The 24,234-nt window shown below is 34.8% G+C and overlaps 1 protein-coding gene across 1 annotated transcript in view; it reads right to left on the bottom strand.

Annotated features, from left to right (window-relative positions):
• The window catches only part of RpL24 (ribosomal protein L24), a 49,222-nt gene that overhangs the window by 9,489 nt on the left and 15,499 nt on the right, over nt 1–24,234 (bottom strand). Inside the window, exon 3 of the mRNA XM_090409242.1 lies at nt 20,057–20,304. Coding sequence (XP_090265368.1) covers nt 20,057–20,304 — 248 coding nt within the window. The remainder of the gene's footprint in view (nt 1–20,056; nt 20,305–24,234) is intronic.

Here is a 24,234-nt window from a genome sequence, read left to right as displayed (position 1 = left end):
GTTACAGTTTTAGGATCAGGAAAGCAGAGATAGTTTTTAGATTATCTGGGTCAGGTTTCATTCCTTCAAATGAAATGAGATGACCTAGATATAAAATCTCACTCAAGATAAATTCACATTCACACTTTTTCATGACTCTCTTGAAAACTTTGAGGGTTCTGAAAGGTCTGAAACTTGCCCCTCAGGGATCCTAGTGAGCTGGAACTTTCCCCCATTGGGTAGAAAAGCAAGGCATTGTTGATCTTCCTCTTTTAAATGCATTTCATAGAAGCACTATTAAGATTAAGTTCTGAAAAGATTTTGGCACCACCTAATTGAGCCAAGAGTTTCCAATGTTATGTAGAGGGTAGTCAATAGGTTCTGTAACCTTATTTCCTTAAGGTCAAGAGCATATCTAAGATCACAGTTTTCTTCTCTAGGACTAAAAATGGGGAATTCCACAAAGATGAGGGTTTTATAATTCCTACGTCCAGATATTGTAACAACTTTTTCAGTCTGAATACATATTTAAGAGGTGTTTGATATTGCTTAACATACTCATTTTTCAGACTTAACTGTGACCAAATTCTCTACAGTCTGAGAAAGTCCTAGTATTCCTTCTGAAAACCAATCACCAGACTTCTTTTTCAAAGAATTCACGCATTTCGTCACTTTCATCTCATCCTCTAATGTTTCTCCATTAAGAATTTTGTGTAACAAATACTCTAATAGAATAGAATTCTCACTTAAATTCTGAAGAGTCCTTATTTCTACTTCAAAAGAGCAAATCACTGGAATCAGGAAAATGGACCAGGAACTCTAGAAAGTACAGCAATACCCCAACTTACGTGAATATGGAGTTACACGGTTTCTTACATGTACGTATTCCCGCCCCGCTTCACCGCTAGTCGTATCTTTCCGACGCCAGCCGCATTTGCCAGTGTCACACAGTCTCCATTCATATACGATTTTTATAGTCTACAAACCTTGCGATTGTTTAATGTTATGTTCTTGATAAAAATTTTATCACATAAAAAAAAAAAAAAAAAAAAATAATAACATTATTAAGGATTTTGAAGGTGGAATGAAAATTTGTGAGCTAGCAAAGAATTTCAATCTACAGGAATCCACAGTAAGAACAATCATAAAAGATAAAGAAAGACTTCTCGCTGCTGTGAAAAATGTCCAATCATTGAATTCAAGCATAATTTGTAAACATCATGGGATTATTGGCGAGATGGAAATGATGCTTAAATTATGGTGTGATAATCAAGTGAGAGTAAAAAATTGCCCAGTTGATCAAACGACAATATGTAGCCAAGCCAAGCTGATTTTTGAGAGGCTGAAAGTAGAAACTGGAGAAGCCGCCAAAGAAGAAAATTTCGTGGCCAGTAATGGTTGGTTCAACCGATTTAAAAATCGCTGTAACTGGCACAGCATCGCGGAAAGTGGAGAGGCGGCAAGCACTGATAAAGAGGCTATGTCTTTGTTTCTAGAGACACTTACGCTTACTTCAACCGATGGACAAGGAGTTATCAAAACATTCAAAGCGTACTATACACGCCGTTTGTCTGTAAGTATGAGTGAAGCTATGAGGCAAAATGAGCAACTGTCTGTTAAAGAGTTTTGGAAACAGTTTAATGTTTTAGATGCTGTAAGGATTATTGGAGATTCTTGGGGTGAAATTTCCCAAAAAACCTTGAATGGTGTCCGGAAAAAGTTTTGTCCATTCTTTTTTAAATGCGAAACGGAAATGTTGCCAGAAACTGATCAAGTTGCTGAGGCAATAGAAGAAGTTGTCAACCTTGCCAGGCAATTAGATTTAGAAGTCGACATCGAAGATATCAGCGAGCTGTTAGACTCACATAACAAGGAGCTTACAATCGACAAGCTCATAGAGATGCACGAGCAAAGCGCTACTGAAGAGACCGAAACCTCAGATCCAGTTCTATCAGAAAAGCACATGACAATTGCAAAATTACCAGAAGATCTCAGCTTAATTAAGAAAGGTTTACAGATTTTGGAGGACATGGATTCTTACGAGGAATGAATTGTAGCCACAAAGCAAGGAATAAAAAAATCATTGGCTTGCTATGAAGAAATTTTGCTTGACAAGAAAAAGACATTATGCTGTCAGACGAATCTATTAGATTTTATGAAACCATTGAAATAACTTTCTTTTTTTTATGTACAATAAACTACAATTATGATTATACAGTATTTCTTTCTTAAAAAATATAGGTGTTTTTGTAAACCTTTGGTCCCAATTAACTAATATTTTGTATATATAAATTACATGCAAAATTATACCCAAAGTTACGCAAATTCGACTTACGCGCATTTTGTTGGTCCCACCTACCGCATAACTTCGGGGTTTTATTGTATAGCAGAATATGAGGGCTTTTGATATTCTATCCCTAATAAAGTCAGAGTACCTGATTCATAGTTGCACCCATAAGAATTCTTCTCCAAGCAAAATAATAAAATTATTACTGGATATGGAAGAAGAAACTAACATCCCATGAGACACCTTTATATTAAAATCTAGAGTAAAAGGCAATTTCTGGTTTAATCTCCAGACTAAAAATTCCCTTTTAACCTTGTATTCAGCATATTAACCTCATGACAGATATCCTTAAGTAAAGAAAAGAATTCCCATGTCACTACTGAAGTAAAAGCACCTGTATAAAACAATATTTTAAGGAATACTTGCAACAAAACCTTTTACCATATTTAAGAGTTCTGTTTCTGCAAAAGTTAAAATTTTTGAAGTCAGAAAGCTTTGAGATTGAATAGAACAAAACTTTTGGAGAACAAGGCTTTTACTTAGTCTGTTTTTTGTATTATATTTAAAGAGAGTTGAGAAGGATTATGAAGACGTGATTTTTGATTTTGTTTGGATTAGTCGGACAGATCTGCAAGACAAATTCTTGATGTTCAAACCAATGCATCCATAACATCTGATCAGTCTCATTTTCCAGAAGCTCTTTTACTGCCTATGAGAGATCAGCTTTTAATTCAGAAACCACCTTCAAAAATCTTTCCTTGTGTTACAGTAAACATTTTAACTTTAAATCCATCTCTTTAGTTAATTCAGTCCTCATTCTGTGTACTTCCTTTGTGTAGAGAGATTGACAGCAAATTAAGAATTTGGCTGCTCTACAAACTTCCCTCCTTTAAGGAAGACCCCAATGCTTCTGTAACATTAGTAACACCTTTGTATACAGCCCTTCACAAATCAGGCTTAAGACCATTGCAAAATTGAAAAAAAAATGCCATTTTTTCAGTAGTCTGCATCATTCTTCAATTCTAAAAGTATGAATGAAATTAATCAAGTTATCATAAAATTCTGATACTGTTTCATTCTGACTTTACATACAAGCATACACTTTCCAGAGATTTGGTTCAAACTCAAGCTTTTTAGAATATTCTGCAACTAAAATTTTCTAGGAGTCAAAGCCTTCTGGAAGTGTGAAGAAAGTATTTGCTTTTCAATGAAACTTACTTCGATTTTATAAAATCAACTGTTCATCTGCCCATTTTCCAGTCTCTCTTATTTTTTCTAAGGCTGGAAAAAAATATTCAATACCTCTCATTATATTCTCAGTGAAATTTTGCAGAGTATTTCAAAAAAAAAGAAAGACTTAACTTTTCTTACTCAATTTCTTATGAAAAATTAAAATTAAATTATAATCTATCCTGTCAGTGACTGCACCATTTGTGTCCAGTCGCTGGTTGTCATTATATGCCAGTGTAGAATGCCCTGAGTGGTTTATTAACTTTTTAGTTAATATCGCAGATTTGGATCCAGGATATCATTATTATAAGTTAACTAAAGAGAGTGAATGAGAGACAAAGAAAATACAAAAATAATATATTTACAAACAATTAATATTATTGTAAAGTTATGGTATTGCATTAATAGTGTGCATAAAATGTGTTGCAAGCACAATATACAAATTTGCATTATAAATAAAAACTTATCTCCTAAAGAAAAACAGGCCCACAAACTTAACAGTTAAAGAACATAAAACACCACACAAGATTTCTTGTCTTCTCTTCAAGATCACAGGATCTGATGAGAATACACAAACTTCAAAATGTATACGGCACAGTTTCTTCTGCTCTTAACAGTAGCCATAGAAATCTAATTAGCTTACCCATTTTTCTTTGAAAGCAAAAGTAATTTGTGCACAACTTTTCTTAAGAAAGAACATAATTCTTTGCTCATATCTTCTTGACAATATAAGTTCCTTTTCGATTTGCTTGAAATAAAGAGATAATTAATCTTATTTAAAAACATTTAGCAGAGAAATTCTTCTAATTCTCACAATCAGTTTTATTAATTTTTCTTACAGATGGGAACTACGAGAGCTTTACTCCAATCATTTGGAATTCAACCTTCTGACTAGGCCATCTGAATTATGCAGTGTACCCACTGTAGAAAATTTTCTCTCCATATTTAAGCATTTCAGGTTGAATATCATCTACTCCAGCTGCCTTTTGTTATAAGCTTTGTCCTTTTCTCCAAATTTTCCCAAGATGTTCCTGTATACCTGCTGGAATTAATTTCCTACTCTGCTGTTTAGATCAACAAGGACCATTTTTTCCATTTTCTTTGTCAGTTGCCTGCTCTAATGTCTCAAAAAATTCCTCCACTTCTTCCTTAGGAGAACCTCCTGTGGGACCATTTGAACATATGGTCCCACAAAAGGTTCTCCATTTCCCCATTTTGAAGTTGGCCCACATGTCTACTGTAAACTGCCTTCCAATCAAGAAGTTTATCATCATGCTTGATGTTAAATGCTACTGCTACTCCTTCCTTTCCCTGTTCATTATTGTCGAATAACATCCTATACTTATTTAGTACGATCTCACCCATTTATGTCTTCATGTTTCAGTAATGCCAATTATGTCCACATGATACTTTTCCAATTCATCTGCAAGTTCAATTACCTTTCCATTAGTATCCCCATATATTGATGGTTTGTATCATCAGTTCTTCTGATGTTGGGTTTATTTTTCTTCTTCACCCAAGTCCCAATTGCCAGCCCATTCTCATTTCTTCAGTTTTCAGTGGATACCTTTTTGCTTCATTACTAGCCATTCTATACATGAAAGTGATATCATATAAAATATGCAGAATACAACCTTAATGTCACCTTTAAACCTCCTGTAAAATTAAAGAATTAATTCAATTCCACCAAGGATCTACTTCCTCCCCTGGCCCACCCTGGAACATACTATATTCAGTGTACCTGCAATTTGCCTTATATAGGTTTAACTGGATACATAATTCCCATCCAAAAAAAGGAACATGAATGACATATTAAATTTAATAACTATGGTAAGTCTGACCTTTCTGATCATGCCCTGAATACTTTACATAGATTTGACTGGAAAGGCACCTGTTCACTACATCACACTAAAACATCATCATCATCATCAAATTCTTGCCATGTACCTTCAAGGGATGTACAGGATATGACAGTACTACATGAAAAAATTACATCATTACTAACTTCCTATCTACAATTTTCCTCCAAATCAGTCTGTTACTTGTCAAGATTCCAACATTATAAGATCTTATATTTCTATTGTCTAAGGCACTTTGTACCGTATCAATCCACCTATATCTTGGTTTTCCTGCCAACCTGGCAGAGAACACTTGTTTTGCTAATCTTTCCTCTCCCATTCTATTTAAGTGACCATACCACCTGAGATTAGCTCTGCTTATACATTCCTGGATGCTGACAATGTCAAGTTCTTTCCTAATATCCTCGTTTTTAATATGATATTGCCATTGATGCCATTGGTTCACGCCTCTAATCTTTCTCAGGACTCTCATATCTGTGGTCTCTAGTCTTTGGTCAAGTATTTTACTTCTGACCCAGCTCTCGGATCCTTAAGTTAAAACTGGTTTGAACACTGTTTTGTATACAGCTAATTTAGTGTTCCAACTAATTTCTCTCTTATTCCATATGAATTTATTCAATTGACTTCCCACCATACCAGCTTTGCTGGTTCTGTTGTCTATTTCTATATTTAATTTACCATCTTCAGTAAAAATCATGCCTAAGTAGCTGAAATGTTTTACTTGTTCCACAGGTTCTCCATTCACAACACAGTTGACATTTTCAATGATTCTGCCTATTTTCATTGTCTTTGTCTTTTTACTACTGACCTTCATACCATATCTATTACAACAGCTATTCAATTTAGTCAGAGAATCTTGCAGACCTGTAGCGGATTTATTTAGAAGTATAACATCATCCGCATAAAGCAAAGAGCTGACATTAACATTTCCAATTTTGATATCAGGTTTAATACTACTTTCCTTCATAATGTGATCCATATAGATAATGAATAACAGAGGGGATAATGTACATCCTTGTCTCACACCAGATTTAACATTAAACCATCTTCCTGTACTTCCTTCAATTCTAACTGCTGACTTACAACTCAAATAAAGACTAAGTATTGCTTGATATAATGCCCATTGACACCATATAACTGTAGCGTATTGATTAGCTTCTCTCTTGGCACCTTGTCATATGCCTTTTCCAAATTGACAAAACTTAAATACAGATCTTTGTTATATTCCCATGCTTTCTCGACTATTTGTCGTAAAGTGAAGATCTGATCCTTACAGCCTCTATTTGGCCTGAATCCAGCTTGTTCTTCACCAAGCTTTTCTTCCACAATTCTTCTCAACCGTTTCTCAAGTATACTTGCATAGATCTTGCCAGGAACACTCAGTAGGGAAATACCTCTGTAATTCTCACATTCAGTTTTATTTCCCTTTTTATATATGGGTACTATGAGAGCTCTACTCCAATCATCGGAAATTCGTCCCTCTGTCCAGGCTTTCTGAACTATGCAGTGCAGCCACTGTAAGACTTTTATACCACCATACTTCAGCATTTCTGATCGAACATCATCTACTCCTGCTGCCTTTCCACATTTCAAGCCTTTGATGACTTTTTCTACTTCAAGTATGGATATGTATTCCTGACTGCATGCCTGGTCAGTGTTTTTTTATCACTGTGCTGTCATCACTGCTTGTTTCATTTAGCAGTTTTTCAAAGTAATTACTCCATACTTCAAGGATATCTTTTTTCTCCCGTTTTCATGTCACCTTTATCATCTCTAACTCCTTTTGCAGCACTCTTTCCTCCATTCCAAAGCTTCTTCAACAACCTCCAGAATATTTTCCCACCTTCTTGATATTTATTTTCTATATTCTTGTCAAAGTCCTCCCATGACTTTTGTTTAGCTAGTTTTACACACTGTTTAGTTTTCTTACATTTGTCTCTGTATTCTCTAAGAGCACAAGCTGACTTATTTGCCAGGAACTTTTGATATGCTTTCTTCTTTTCCTTCACTGCCTCTTTAACTTCTTGTGTCCACCAGGGAGTTCTGATTTTTTTATCCTTGCACACAATCTCACCACATGCCTCTCTGGCAGAATCAATCAATGTTTTCTTCAGAGTTTGCCACTGAATCTCCAAGGTTTGATTCTCACACTCTTTCATTTTCTTTTCAATAATTTTTCTGTATTTTAGTCTACAGTTCACATCTGAGAGCTGCTCAACTTTTATTCGCTTTAAAACTTTCTTACCAATTGTTATTCTTTTCAATATGAAATTCAATTTTATCCTGCTCAAGACTAAATAGTGATCACTTCCAATTTCAAATCCTCTGTACGCTCTGGTGTCCTGCACCAGGGAGAAAACATCACTATCAACAATAACATAGTCGATGAGACTTTTCTCATTCCTAGCCTCTTCTCTCCATGTGAATTTGTGCACATTTTTATGTTGGAACATGGTGTTAGTAATAACCAGTCCATGTCCTGAGCAGAAATCCAACAGATATTTGCCATTATTATTAGCTTTGCTCTTTTCTCCAAATTTTCCCAAAATATTTTTGTATGTCTCACAATCATTTCCTACTCTGCTATTTAGATCCCCGACAAGGACCAACTTTTCCTTTTTCATTGTGTCAGTTGCTTTTTCTAAAGCCTCAAAAAATTCCTCCACTTCTACCTTAGTAGAACCTTCTGTGGGACCATAGGCACAAATAAGTCTCATTGTCCAGTTCCCCATTCTCATATTTGCTCACATTACTCTACTTGAGACTGACTGCCATTCAAGAAGATTAGCCTCGTATTTTGTGTTGAATACTATGGCTACTCCTTCTTTTCCTTGATTGTCATTGCCTGAATATAACATTTTGTATTTATTGCTCAGAAAGATCTCACCAGTTTTGGTCTTTTTTTGTTTCAGTCACCCCTATTATGTCGATCTGGTACTTATCTAATTCCTCAGCTAGCTCCATTTCTTTGCCATTCAGGCTTCTTACGTTGATAGTACCGATCTCATAACTCTGGTGATGTTGAGTTGGGGTTTGTTTTCAGATTTGTTCCAGTAGCTTACTTTTCGCTGTTCGCCCTGATTCCCAGGCGAAAACAACGGGGGCCTTGTTTAACCGGGCGACGCCCCAGCCAGCATGAAATTTTGTCATGTTGTACCATCATTTTTTATTTTGGTTTAACCAATAAGAATACAATTTGGTCAGCTAAATCCCAAATTGCCAGCCCATCCTCGTTCGTTCAGTATCAAAGTAGATACCCAACAGGGTGCACCACGAGAAGGCGAGGATTGGACATTAGGTCAGAAGCCCTGGTCGGTTCTCCGCATTCCTTTAAAGGCTATGTGGAGGTCTCCTCTCAGTTATACAGCTTTGACCCTTAAGCACCCCTTCAGGGGTGCTTAAGGGCCAGCATTTGATTGTTGGTAGTTCTATTTATAATCTTAAGAGCCAATTAACACATTCATGGAGTGCAAATTTAAAAAGGCTTGTGAAATTCTAATCAACCACCCTAATCTTATCAGTGATTGTCTAAAACTCACAAGAATATGGACGGTGATATTCTACCCCCCACATAACTGTTCTAAGAGTTCATTATAATCACAACTGCAGTAATCCAGATATTAGACTTAACATAACACGATATGCTATATTATTGATTAGACCACCACTATTGCTGTATTAAAAGTATTAATATGAATTTGTTCTCTGACCACGTTTTAAATAAGATATAGCTTTGATGCATGCAGCCCCCCCCACCACTAGAGGTCAGGCCAACAGATCAAATCATTTACTTTGGCATACTGTTTGAAATGTAATGTAGACTGTCTTTACACACACACACATAAAGGTCAAAATGTTGGGAATTCTTAACAGTTGTAGTCCCCATAATTTATTAATATGAATTTTCAATGGTTGATTTTACATTTTTAATTTTCAACAAGAAGGTATCAAACATTTTGGAAATTGAATAGCTATTATATTTCAAATTACTGAATATGTGACATCAGACAACCACAGTTTCACAAATCAGATTTCTCTTTGAGGCCAGCATTTGATTGTTGGTAGTTCTATTTATAATCTTAAGAGCCAATTAACACATTCATGCAATGAGTCATTTACTTGTGTTAAATTTTATGGTGATTAATTAATTATATTAAATCTCTTATTATATCTTATATTAAATCTTGTCTGTCTTTGTTAAACTACTATATTATATTATCTTTTTTAGAACTTATTCCTAATTTTAACACACAATCAATCTTTAACTTTATCTTTAATCTTAACAATCGTATTTCCGAGTAAATTATCCGCTGCTTGATTTAATCTCTTAACCATCATTCCTCTCACTCAACTTAATTCACTTTTATCTAGTCATCATAAAATTCCCGACATGTACCCTCAAGGGGTGTACAGGATATGATAGTACTACATGAAAAATTTACATCATTACTAACTTCCTATCTACAATTTTCCTCCAAATCAGTCTGTTACTTGTCAAGACTCCAACATTATCAGATCTTATATTTCTGTCGTCTAAGGCACTTTGTACCGTAGAAATCCACCTATATCTTGGTAAATTGAGGTCGTTTTCCTGCCAACCTGGCAGAGAACACCTGTTTTCCTAATCTTTCCTCGCCCATTCTGTTTAAGTGACCATACCACCTGAGGTTAACTCTGCTAATGCATTCCTGGATGCTGACAATGTCAAGTTCTTTCCTAATATCCTCGTTTACATTAGACATATCTGCAAGGAGATGTGTTTTGCATTATGGGAGACACTGAGATAGGACCGTTGGTAGCTTGCTCCACCTTTGCAAGGAGAGCCCTGGTGTTGTACCACTTTACCCCAATCCTGAAGATACTTTCAGGCGCAAACTTTGTTTGCTCACACTTGGATAAAGGATTAAACTAAATTTATTATACTCTAACCAAGTGAAAAATAAACTTTCAACATCTTTCTCTAAATACAGAGTAATTTATTAAAAAAGGGTGGCACACCATTTGGCAACTCCTATAGGTAGAGATGACCTGCTAATGCTTCTGCCTGTTACCCTCCTGCCATGATCAGAGCTTTAATAGCTCAATAACACCTTATCCTTACACTGTCCTCTACAGATAACGGGGAAGATGAAAAGCATCCTTGCTTCGCCCCTTTAAGCCAGTCCTTATAAGGACTAGTATAAGGACTATGATATCTCCACTTGGGCATGGCTCCCATGGAAGAGACCTCAATAAAGGTCGAAACTAGTCTGGGTTGTGGCCCTTCCCTTAATGCATAACATTAGACATATCCGCAAGGAGATGTGTTTTGCATTATGGGATACACTGAGATAGGAAAGTTGGTAGCTTGCTCCACCTTTGCAAGGAGTGCCCTGGTGTTGTACCACTTTACCCCAGTCCCTGAAGATACTTTCAGATGCAAACTTTGTTTGCTCACACTTGGATAAAGGATTAAACTAAATTTATTATATTTAATATGATATTGTCATTGATGCCATCTGTTCATGCCTCTAATCTTTCTCAGGACTCATATCTGCGGTCTCTAGTCTTTGGTCAAGTGTTTTACTTCTGACCCAGCTCTCAGATCCATAAGTTAAAACTGGTTTGAAGACTGTCTTGTATATAGCTAATTTAATGTTCGACTAATTTCTCTCTTATTCCATATGAATTTATTCAATTGACTGCCTACCATATCAGCTTTGTTGATTCTGTTGTCTACTTCCATACTTAATTTACCATCTTCACTAAAAATCGTGCATAAGTAGCTGAAATGTTTTACTTGTTCCACAGTTCCAACAATTCTACCTATTTTCATTCTTTTTAATGCTGACCTTCATACCATATATATTACAACAGTAATTCAATTTAGTCAGGGAATCTTGCAAACTTGTAGCAGATTTATTTAGAAGTATAACATCGTCTGCACAAAGCAAAGAGCTGACATTAACATCTCCAATTCTGATATCATGTTCAATACCACTTTCCTTCATAATGTGATCCATATAGATAATGAATAACAGAGGGGGAAAATGTATATTCTTGTCTCACACCAGATTTAACATTAAACCATCTTCCTGTACTTCGTTCAATTGTAACTGTTGACTTGCAACTCAAATAAAGACTAAGTATTGCTTGATATAATGCCCCATTGACACCATATAACTAATCGTGTTGCTTCTCTCTTGGCACCTTGTTATATGCCTTTTCCAAATCGACAAAACTTAAATACAGATCTTTGTTATATTCCCATGCTTTCTCCACTATTTGTCATAAAGTGAAGATCTGATCCTGACAGCCTCTATTTGGACTGAATTGTTCTTCACCAAGCTTTTCTTTCACAAATCTTCTCAACCCTTTCTCAAGTATACTGGCATAAATCTTGCCAGGAACACTCAGTAGGGAAATACCTCTGTAATTCTCACATTCAGTTTTATTTCCCTTTTTATATATGGGTACTATGAGAGCTCTACTCCAATCATCGGGGATTCTTCCCTCTGTCCAGGCTTTCTGAACTATGCAGTGCAGCCACTGTAAGACTCTTATATCAACATACTTCAGTATTTCTGGTCGAATATCATCTACTCCTGCTGCCTTTTCACATTTCAAGCCTTTCATGGCCTTTTCTACTTCAAGTATGGATATGTATTCCTGCCTGTTGAGTGTTTTTTTACCACTGTGCTATCACTGCTTGTTTCATTTAGCAATTTTTTGAAGTAATTACTCCATACTTCAAGAATATCTTTTTCTCCTATTTTCATGTCACCTTTATCATCTCTAACTCCTTTTACAGCACTCTTTCTCCATTTCTAAGCTTCTTCAACATCCACCAGAATATCTTACCACATTCTTGATATTTATTTTCTATATTCTTGCCAAAAGTCCTCCATTACTTTTGTTTAGCTAGTTTTACTCAGTGTTTATAGCTTTCTTACATTTGTCTCTGTATTCTCTAAGAGCACAAGCTGATTTATTTGCCAGGAACTTTTGATATGCTTTCTTCTTTTCTTTTACTTCCTCTTTAACTTCCTGTGTCCACCATGGAGTTCTGATTTTTCTATCCTTGCAGACAACCTCACCACATGCCTCTCTGGCTGAATCAATCATGGTTTTCTTCAAGGCTTGCCATTGAATCTCCAAGGTTTGGTTCCTGTTCCTGAGAGCTGCTCAACTTTTATTTACTTTAAAACTTTCTTACATGTCATTCTTTTCAATATGAAATTCAATTTTATCCTGCTCAAGACTAAATAGTGATCACTTCCAATTTCAAATCCTCTGTACACTCTGGTGTCCTGCACCAGGGAGAAAACATCACTATCAACAATAACATAGTCGATGAGACTTTTCTTATTCCTAGCCTCTTCTCTCCATGTGAATTTGTGCACATTTTTATTGGAACATGGTGTTAGTAATAACCAGTCCATGTCCTGAGCAGAAATCCAATAGGTATTTGCCATTATTATCAGCTTTGCTCTTTTCTCCAAATTTTCTCCAAAATATTTTTGTATGTCTGACAATCGTTTCCTACTCTGCTATTTAGATCCCCAACAAGGACCAACTTTTCCCATTTCTTTGTGTCACTTGCTTTTTCTAAAAAGAAGATTAGCCTCGTATTTAGTGTTGAACACTATGGCTACTCCTTTTCCTTGATTGTCATTTCCTGAATATAACATTTTGTATTTACTGCTCAGAAAGATCTCACCAGTTTTTGTCTTTTTTTGTTTCAGTCACCCGTATTATGTCAATTTGGTACTTATCTAATTCCTCAACTTGCTCCATTTCTTTGCCATTCAGGCTTCTTATGTTGATAGTACCGATCTTTAACTCTGGTGATGTTGAGTTGGGGTGTGTTTTCAGATTTGTTCCAGTAGCTGACTTTTCGCAGTTCGCCCTGGTGAAAATAACGGGGGCCTTGTTTAACCAGGCAAAGCCCCAGCCGGCATGAAACTTTGTTTCTTGCACCATCATTTTGTATTGTGGTTTAAGCCAATAAGAATACAATTTGGTTGGCTAAATCCCAAATTGCCAGCCCATCGTCGTTCGTTTAGTATCCATGTAGATACCTAACAGGGTGCACCACGTGAAGGTGAGGATTAGACATTAGGTCAGAAGCCCTGGTCGGTTCTCTGCGTTCCTTTAATGGCTGGAGGTTTCCTCTCAGTTATATAGCTTTGACCCCTAAGTTCCCCACTTAAGGCCGCAAATATTATTATTCACATGTGCAAAACCTTCAGATCTAATTACCTCTGGCTGGAGCTAATCTTTTTGTCTGAACTGGTGTTTTTCTAAATTGAAATTTTCGAAAATTTATTTGATTTCTAGCTGCGCCACCAAAATTCATGGATAGGAAATGAATATGCCTCCGAAGAAAAACACTCAGTTAATCACGGTACTTTCCTCTCTTACTTATGATTAAATCTAGCAATGTAAAACTTCTATACTACAGTCGTGGCTATTCTAGGACACACAGATTCAAATTTAAGGAGCAGTACATTGGTAACAGGAATCAGACAAATTATTTAAACAAGAAAACAATTTATTCATGTTCAAAGAAATGTACAAAAAGGTCAATACTAAAAACTCAAGTAAATCAGGTTCTATACTTCAATAGCAACTCATAAGTACAATTACAATAACTCCTTTTATGTAATCAATTCTTGTAAAACCACGTGTCTATGATATTACTTTTGTTAACGTTTAGTCACACTTAGGGCAATCTCACATAAACAAATGCAGGCTTAGCTAATAACAATATTAAGCACACAATACATCACCTTAAATTCTGCTAAGTTTTCTTTCACATACAACTGGACAAGACAATTCAAAGATTAGCCAGATACCTATAGTCCTTAAGTATCATTACAAACAAAAACCTTAAACAAATCACCATCACAATTCTGTCTCTAGCAAAACAATAGAAAGATCTTACTTTGAATCAGTTGCCTGGTTCTCTCTGATAGATTCTTGAAATCAGTTTCTTCTATTACCTTCCGATCTTGGTAACGCATATGGGTACCTTCTCCGGGATTTGTGAGATCTCCTCTTACTATCTGCAAACGTCAGGAACTTGGCAGCATGAAAATCTGGTATCTAATTTTTTCTAAAAACTACTCAAATTAGTTGTCTCGCACTTCTGGCATCTATTAGCTGGAATGCAGGGCTCTGATCTTGAACCGGGGTGGCTTTTCCAAACCTGAATCCAAAACAGAACTGAAAAAGAACTTATTCTGCCTGAAAATGATTGGCAAAGCTCCGTTGCAACTCTGTAGCCTGTGACTTTCATTGCCGTAACTTACTTCGTAGCCTCTGTCATCACTGTAACACTCACGTCGTAACTATGTGTCGCCGCAACCTCCAATTCCACGTCTCCTTGATCTCGTGATTCTTGCTGAACCCTGTGCCGCCGTAGCAACCCCTTTTTACCTGGCTCGCTTGACCTTGGGTTCTGCTATGTGGGTATTTCGTGGTTTTGCACCCGCCACCTCTTTCAAACATTGCATTAAGGTGGGAAATCCCTGTGCATATTTGACCATCATGATTGCAATTGCCCTAGGTCATGAGTTAATAAGATAATCCGTCTGGAAATATCTTTTGACACAAATTATTTTACATTTAACTTTCTTTGTTCTCTCACAATAACTTTTGGCGGTTACATTATTTAGTAATTTACAAAACTTTATTTCCATATTACTAAACATAACAAATTTTTCTATTTAATCACAAGTATATTGACTGGAATTTCGTTTAGCAGTAAAATCGGTACATAAGGTATTTTTATATAAAAATCATTCTATACACGATTTTACAAGTGTTATATAGTTGTACTTGTCCAAGTACACACACACAAGACATTGCTCATGTTTTGTCAAGCAGTTACTGAAACCGAAGCTATGCAGAAGGGAAAACAATCCATTATTTTCAGGATATCATATAATACAAGGGGGGACCAGAAAGTAATCAATTATTTTTAATAGTTTGTTTTTTTTAAATAACATTAAATTTGATTTTTATTTAAATATTAGAATTACTTCTTTATTTAAAAAATCTTTTTTTTTTTTTAATATGGCAGACTTTAAAGTTGAAGAGCAGCATTTACGTCATTGTATGGTGTTTTTGTTTCACCAAGGAAGGAATGCTACCGAGGCTACCAAAATCATTTGCTCAATTTATTGAAGGTTAACAAATGTCAGCGATGGTTTAGGAGATTTGCAGAAAAAATTTATGATCTCTCTGATCGTCCTCGATCTGGAAGACCTTTTACTCTAGATGATGATGCTCTTAAGACTCTCGTTGAATCAGATCCAAAACAAACCATACAAGAATTAGCAGAGAAACTTAATTCATCATGGTCAACTGTCCAAGAGCACTTACATAAGAGTGGCAAGGTTGTTAAACAGGGTGTATGGGTACTGCATGAACTGTCAGACAACAATAAAGCACAGAGACAGATGACTTTGCAATTCATTGTTGACCAGACAACAAAATGTCCCCTTTTTGGAATGAGTCATAACTGGTGATGAAAAATGGGTGCTGTATAAGAAAATTAAGTGCAAAAAACAGTGGCTTTCTCCAAATCAAACACCTAAAGATGGACTTCATCCACAAAAGATGCTGTTGTGCATTTGGAGGGATATTCATGGAATTATTCATTACGAACTCATGGAAGAAGGTAAGACTATCGCGGCAGCCATCTACTGTGAACAATTAGAGCGACTACATCAAGCATTGTTAATCAAACGTCCTGCGCTTGTCAATCGAAAAGGGATAATTTTGCAACAAGATAATGCAAAACCACATCCTCCATATTTGCCGGATATTGCCCCTAGTGACTCTATCACTTATTCAGGTGTCCTTAGAACACAGCATATGAAATAAAACCTTCCGTTCGCAAGATGATGTACAAAGGAGTTTGATATCATTTTTTGCCTCCAAAGAAAAAACTTTTTTCGAAAAAGAATTCTAAACTTAGTAGATTGTTGGAATAAGGTTATAATTAACGATGGTGATTATATAATTGAATAATGTTAATTTTTTTCTTTAATAAAATTTATATTAAAAATGTAGTTAAAAAAATTGATTTCTTTCCAGTCCCCCTTATATGATTAAGACAATTTCTAGCACTTTTTTTTTTTTTTTTTTGCAAAACAGATCGATTCATTTTTATGCACTTTGAAATGAGCAGGTTTTTTTTATTCATTTCAATGTCTTTACTTTCAGAAGGGTGGAATGAAACAATGTACAGTGAATAACTTCCCTACTCACAAATAGTAAATACAGCACAGTATAGTTTTGTAACATGTTTCAAAATAACTGATAAGGGAAAGTTATAAGCATATTCAACAATTTCACATCCTCTCTCTCTGTGTTGTTTTTAATAGATAAAAGGACTATTTTTCAGGGAGAAAAATAGTATAATAAGATAGAGGTTTTATGTAAAAATAAGTCATTTTGAAATCTGTGCCCAAGACTGTTATAGACAGAAATATACGACAAATGTTACTTAGAATTTTCTTTCATGAATAATCAAAAACGTATCTAATTGATCGTATAAAAGTAAGGACTGTAGTGTTCTGTTTTTGTTTGTAACATCTGATTTATTCATCACCAATATTATTATTATTTTATTATTTGTTTATTATTATTCACATCACGTATACAAATTATACATATTATACTATTCAACTTGTATAATTATGACAATATTTCACAATACAATTCAATGCACAGTACAATGTTACAAAATAAAATTCTAGTATTACTATCATATTCTGTTGGTACTAACACTTATTATGGCTATTATTTTATTATGATTAATAAAACGTTTTCTCATATATGCAAGTAGAATATAATATATTTCGAATGGTTTCAAAGTTATGATAAGTAATTGGTTTAGAGTAATATATAAAAACATTGCAAATGCAAAGAATTGTATGATAATTCAAACATGCATGAAAACTTTTCTAAGGTGTAAAGCATCATCCATCCCTTTCTCAAAGCAGCTCTTTATTAAATTATAAAAAAATCTTATTTTTAAAAAATAAGATTTTTTGCAAAACAATTTCCAACCCTATAGTGGGATGTGAACTTATGACCAGTAGATTGTAAAGCAGATATATTATCCAGTCAGCCAATGATACTGGTAACTGATATTTTAAAACATTAAATATTTTTTTTAATTATTTGGAAAACATTACTGACATATGCAAGTGTCTAAGAACATTAAGAACAAGTGATTTAATTTCATGGAGGTCCAGGATTAAGAGCAAGAAAATAGTAGTACAAGACAAAGTAATGTAGATCAAATAGCTTTGTAATGTAAACATTTCATAATTATAAAGCCACATTTTGTGTACAGGATTATTCACAACTACAGGGCGTGAAGTACAATACATAGCCTCTCCCACTCAAATGCCAACCTCACCTTTGCATAGTCAACCCTGTTATAAAAGTACAAAACAAGGCACTAGGTATGAGAAATATAACCCTAGCAGAGCAATTCTGCTAGAACTGCCTGTCCAGAGGCATTAGGTAGCAACTCTACCACTGGACTTACCCTAGCCTGTCCTGGGGAAATTCAAGTTTCAGTCAAAGAAAGCCAGGTGGATTATCAGGGAAACGACCATGATTCAGACAAGGTAAATGAAACTGGAAGAAGGAACACAATGAAAACTGCAACTTGGAATGTAAGCAGCATTACATACAAAAAAGAGGAATTTGATGAACACCTAAACCAAGCCAATGTAAAGATAGGTATAGTAACAGAAACAAAGAAAAAGCAAAGAATACCAAAGAAACAACTATATACAAATCTATAGCACAATAAAAAAAAAAAAAAGTCTAATCATAATGATACACAAATCTATGAAGAACAATATTATAACTACTGAACTGAAAGACTAATAGAAATTAGACTCAAAACACTGATGAACACCTAAATCAAGCCAATGTAAAGATAGGTATAGTAACAGAAACAAAGAAAAAGTAAAGGGTTCCAAAGAAACAACTATATACAAGTCACATAACAGTAATCGGGGCATATGCATTAGAAGACATTAAAAATTTTTACAAAGAACAGCAGAAAATCATAGATAAAATTACTACTACCAGGGGATTTAAATGCTAGAATAGGGAGATCTGGTGAACATATATATAATCAAAATGAACCCATATGCGAGACTGTCACTTATAATAATATGAAAATGAACTCAGTATTTAAACAAAGAAATACATAAATACACACGTTCAGCCAGTTAATTAGCTAAGTGAATCTTAGATGTAAGAGTATATTGAAGTTTTGAATTAAACTGATCATTTTATGGTATTGGTAATTTCTTAATTGTCGAAAATGAAGGAGTGACTTTTATGAACTTCGAATGAGTTTCTTTTGGCATTAAACCTTCTTTTACAAAGAATTTTATAACCGCACGATACTCAATTTTATCCAGTTCAAGGGAGGGATACAGACAACACTTTTGCTTCAGACAGCTGTATAAAATGAACTATTAATACTTGATAGAATGACTTGCAATTTTGCATGCTTATGACAGATGTACCAACTTAGAGAGAAAAAAAATCTTGCCGATAGTGTTGCTATCTATGGTCGATGCCGAGAACTTTTCAAACCACCCCCGTATATATAAAATGATCTGGAAACAGCATGATCTATTTGGGTATACAAATAAACTCTAAATTAAAGATAGATATGCTATTATTTGCAGATGATCAAAATATATTAGCTACATCAGAAGATGATCTATAGAGATTAGTAAAATCGTACTGATCTATTGAATGCATAGTGCATCTAATTCCTGCACTGCTAGAGTTTACTCACAACTGATACAATAAAACATTGACTACACAACTGAGCTGATTTTTTGTTCATAGATGAGATGGCAACAAAATAGAATTAAAAACAAAACAAAACATAAAATTTGACAATGTAGCTTTTTTAGTATCTAGCAAACAATTTACTGTATTGACAAACGGGGAGAGCTGCATATCAGTGCTTTCTCTTCAAATTAAATTAACAGCATTTCTTATCACTATTTCTACATTACATTTCAGAACCTTTTTGTTAGATTTCTTACATTAACAAAGTGCTATCAGCTCTGACAGAACTTTGGTGATATCAATACCTTTTTTGTGTTTTTTCCTGTAGAGCACAGTCCATGTAATTTTTTGAGGGTTGTGCTTCATCATATTGGGAAACATCAAGGAAACTTCCTTTTATAATGATGTTAAAAAAGTACTGATGTTTCATACCTCACATGTATCCATAATTTAGTGTTGTGTGTTGCTATATTTATAATTTACAGGCAGCGAAAGATAAGCCTGCTCACAATACTAATGTACAACCAGGTTTGTAATTACACTTCCTGAGATGAGAAGGACCACAGGTACTGGAGTGCTCTGGGGGCCCCCGCCCTCATTGTTTGAGGCACTTAAATTAGCCATTATTTTTTAGGGTCCCAAGCTAGAGCCTCATACACCTGTGCATAAGTACGGCCCTCTGTACAACAGGTTTACAAGGTGGTGGGATTTAGATAAAAAAACTTCCTCATTCAGTTATTTGGACAAAATTAACAACATAATTTTTAATAATGCACCCTTGCTTCTGATTTGCATATAGGCTCAATACCGTAGCAAGATGTTTAAACTTGATCAAGATTAAATGAAATTCAAGTACTCAATTAGTTTTACTAACCTTATTGCTTGCTCTCGCTGTGCTTTTCTAACTTCTGGTTTTTGGTTACGTTTTGCCATTATATCATTCAAACTTGCTCCAACAATAGCCCTCTGATATTTGGTAGTCCTGCGAGTCCGTCGCTTAGCTGTTTCTTCTTCAATACCTTTTTTGTGTTTTCTCCTGTAGAGCACAGTCCATGTAATTTTTCGAGGGTTGCGCTTCATCATATGGGATGCTTCACATTTTGCATTAAGAAACTGATAAATCTGGAGAAAATATAACAAAATTAATCCAACTATAAGGGAACATATTTCTTTATAACAATAACTTCACATTACTTAAAATAACTGAAAAAAAAATTGTTTAAAATATTTATGTGGAAATTGTTCTCACGAATGGTGTTAATTTTTAAGTGAGAAAGTGCAATACTGCATATTCGCAATATGTATTATAATGCTTACGAAGATAAATAAGCATGCTGATATAAAAAATATTTTAATTGTACTGATGTTTCAAAGCTTATCAGTGAATCAGCATCACCTTTTATAATACATCATGTCTTGCTTTAAGGTAATTAAGAAAGCAATTTGGTAAACTGATGACCAGCAAGAGTGCTAAAATAGGACTAACAGGTTCTCACAGCTTGCGGTCTATTACATTTTAGAAATGAAATACAGTTTCAAATCTGATTTATCTTATAAAAATAAAGTTAAGTTATTTTTCTTCTTCACTGGATAAACTGCAGCTTCTCTCTCTCATTTCAAAAGGTAGGCATCACTGCAACTTACAATGAAATAACATGCACCAACTACTAATGATTAAAGGAAAACTATGGAACTACAGCTTTTCAAAATACAAGTTTCACCAGTAACCAATGACATAACCTCACCTCTTGATACAGGACTGTTTTCTTCAGATACGGGATATTTTTTTCTTACAAAGGATGTAAAAATATAAGACCATTTTACATCACCTGAACTCAACATCACCAGAGTTCAAGATCAGTACTATCAACATAAGATGCCTGAATGGCAAAGAAATAAAGAAATAGAACTAGCAGAAGAATTGGATAAGTACCAGATCAACATAATAGAGTTGATTGAAACAAAATACAAACTGGTGAAATATTTCTAAGTAATAAATACAAAATGCTATATTCAGGCAATAACAATCAGGGAAAAGAAAGAGTAACTATGGTATTCAACACTAAATATGAAAATAATCTTTTTGAATGACAGTGAATATCAAGTAGAGTGATGTGGACAAATATCAGAATGGGGAACTGGACAATGAGACTTATTTGTGCCAATTGTCCCACAGAAGGTTCGGCTAAGGTAGAAGTGGAGGAATTTGAGGGCTTTAGAGAAAGCAACTGACACAATGAAAAAGGAAAAGCTGGTCCTTGTTAGGGATCTAAATAGCAGAGTAGGAAATGATTATCAGACATGTAAAAATATTTTGGGAAAATTTGGAGAAAAGAGCAAGTTAATAATAATGGCAAATATGTTGGATTTTAGCTCAGGACATGGACTGGTTATTACTAACAACAACGTTCCAACATAAAAATGTGTACAAATTCACATGGAGAGAAGAGGCAAGAAATAAGAAAAGTCCCATTGACTATGTTATTGTTAATAGTGATGTTTTCTCAGTGGTGCAAGAAACTAGAGTGAAGAGGATTTGAAATTGCAAGTGATCACCATTTAATCTTGAGCAGGATAAAATTGAATTTCATATTGAAAAGAAGAACACGAGAAAGTTTTAAAGCAAATACAAGTTGAGTAGCTCTCAGATGTGAACTTTAAACTAAAATACACAAACATTATTCAAGGAAAATGAAAGTGTTTGAGAATCTCGTGAAGCCACTGAATCGCCAAACCTTGGAGATTCAGTGGCAAATCTTGAAGAAAACATTGATTTAGCCAGAGAGGCATGTGGTGAGGCTGTCTGTAAAAATAGGAAAATCAGAACTCCGTGGTGGACACAGGAAGTTTTCAAAAGTTTCTAGCAAATAAGTCAACCTGTGCTCTTAGCGAATACAGAGACAAATGTAAGAAAGCTAAACACTGTAAAACTAGCTAAACAAGTCATGGGAAGACTTTGGTAAGAACATAGAAAATAAATATCAGGAAGGTTACAAAATATTCTGGAGGCTGTTGAAAAAGCACAGAAATGGAGGAAAGAGTGCTGTAAAAGGAATTAGAGATGATAAAGGTGACATGAACACTGGAGAAAAATTGTTGATAGGAAGTTAGTAATGGTGTAAGTTTTTCATGTAGTACTATCATAATATCCTGTACACCCCTTGAGGGCAGATGTCAGGAATCTGATGATGAAAGATAAAAGACAAGTCCCCCCCCCCACTCGCAATTTTCCTGTCCAAAGAGAGAACATCGTGATCCTTCATTATATAAAAAATTACGGGGATAAATTTTTGTCTCATTATTTTTATACAATGTAAACTGTTATTTGCTTAGTCAGTATATTAATTACAAATATGCTAATATAAGTAGCAAAATGTTGGTATAATTAAGATTTATTATATTAGATTATAAATACAGTGATGTCTCATAGTTCGTATTTAATTCGTTCCATAAACCCCTTCAAACTATGAATCAATCGAAATCCGAATCAAGACAGACACACACACCCACTGCGCAGGCACGGGGAAGTGAGTGAGGGAAATTAGTGGGAGAGAAGCCTGCCCAGTGGCATGCCAGAACTGTCTAATGCTATATCACTCTGAGTTCCTGGACTATAGTTCGAACTGCAAATCAGATTTCTTGTGTTCTCAAGCATTTGAACTCTGGAACGTTCAAAGTACGAGGCACCACTGTATTATAATGTCAATATACCAACATATGCAATACTTGTAGACTGATTTGAATAAGCTGGAATTGTGGGTATGTGAAAATGGCTGCTGGTTCCATGTTAGTAAATGTAATGTTATGAACCCTGTTGTAATGAGATATCCAATAGCATATTATATTCGTGTGGATAGGCTTATGTGTTCGTCAGACATGTTCTGATAGGTTTCACGGTATAAAAAGAATCTGTGTTCTTTTTATACCGTGAAACCTATCAGAACAAGCATATTATATTGGCAGGATTATACTAGAAGAAACTGACCAGACTAGGGATCCTGAAATTTTCTAAATACACAGGAAGATGAAGCTTATAAGCCATATAGCAAAGACTGCAAATAAAACTCAGAGGGATAATTACAATTTTGAAACAAACACTGACATGTAAGAGTAAGTAAATCGTGTTGCTTCTTTACAAGACTTTGATATGACCTCATCTGGGCTATAGTGCACAGATCTAGTATCCTGTTTTCCAAGGTGATGCAGATACAATGGAGAGGATGCAACTGAGAATATAAAATGATATCAGGACTGTGGAATATAATTATGAAGAAAGATTGAAAATTTGTGGACTGCAGATGCCAGCAAACAAGAGGAATGATACAATACACCTACAAATTTCTGAAAGTCATACAGAATACCTGTAGATGGAATTTTTCATTTCATAAAGTGTAAGGATAGGACATCTATGGAAGTTGAGAATAAATGCAGTTGAGAAAGTCTAGAGATTTTTCTCCTATAGTGCAGGGTACAACTGGAACAATTTATTTAATAACCTCCCTACCAGCCAAGGTGGATGAAATAATCCAGACTGCCATAGTATTCTGCATGGATCAAAACCTCATCGGCATTCTATCTTTTATCATGCCATTACCTCCCTCCACCGTTAATCCCTTTATGGCTATTTTAGAGCTATTAGTGGATTAACTGTTAGTGCTTGACTTTTGTGTCACCTGTCTTTATGCATACTGTTTTGCTTGGTTACTATCCTGAGATATTTGGTTTTTTGCCTCTAAAATGATTTATCGTGTTTCTTCCCACAAACTGAGAATTTCACACGTGTGAAATTTCCTGAAATGACCATCGAAAAGCCTTTGTAATGAATTTCGTAATAGTAAATTTGCTGTATTTTATTCTTCAAATAAGTGCAACGGAACAGTTGCACAGGTTGTTCTTACACTTTACTCACAATATAGAAACAATTATTTTTGTGAATTTTCAAATGTTTGCATTGAACATGTCACATATTTATATTTTTAAATAATATTTATTGAAATAAATATGGGCTTTTGCTCTCTTTCCTAGCAAAATACCATTATATGGATCATCACA

Source organism: Typopeltis vanoorti, chromosome 19, assembly GCF_054136105.1.
Source record: "Typopeltis vanoorti isolate ZY-2024b chromosome 19, IOZ_Tvanoo_1.0, whole genome shotgun sequence".
NCBI classification, from domain to species: domain Eukaryota; kingdom Metazoa; phylum Arthropoda; class Arachnida; order Uropygi; family Thelyphonidae; genus Typopeltis; species Typopeltis vanoorti.
The sequence above is the reverse complement of the archived record's forward strand: the minus strand, read 5'-3'. Positions and strand labels throughout refer to the sequence as shown.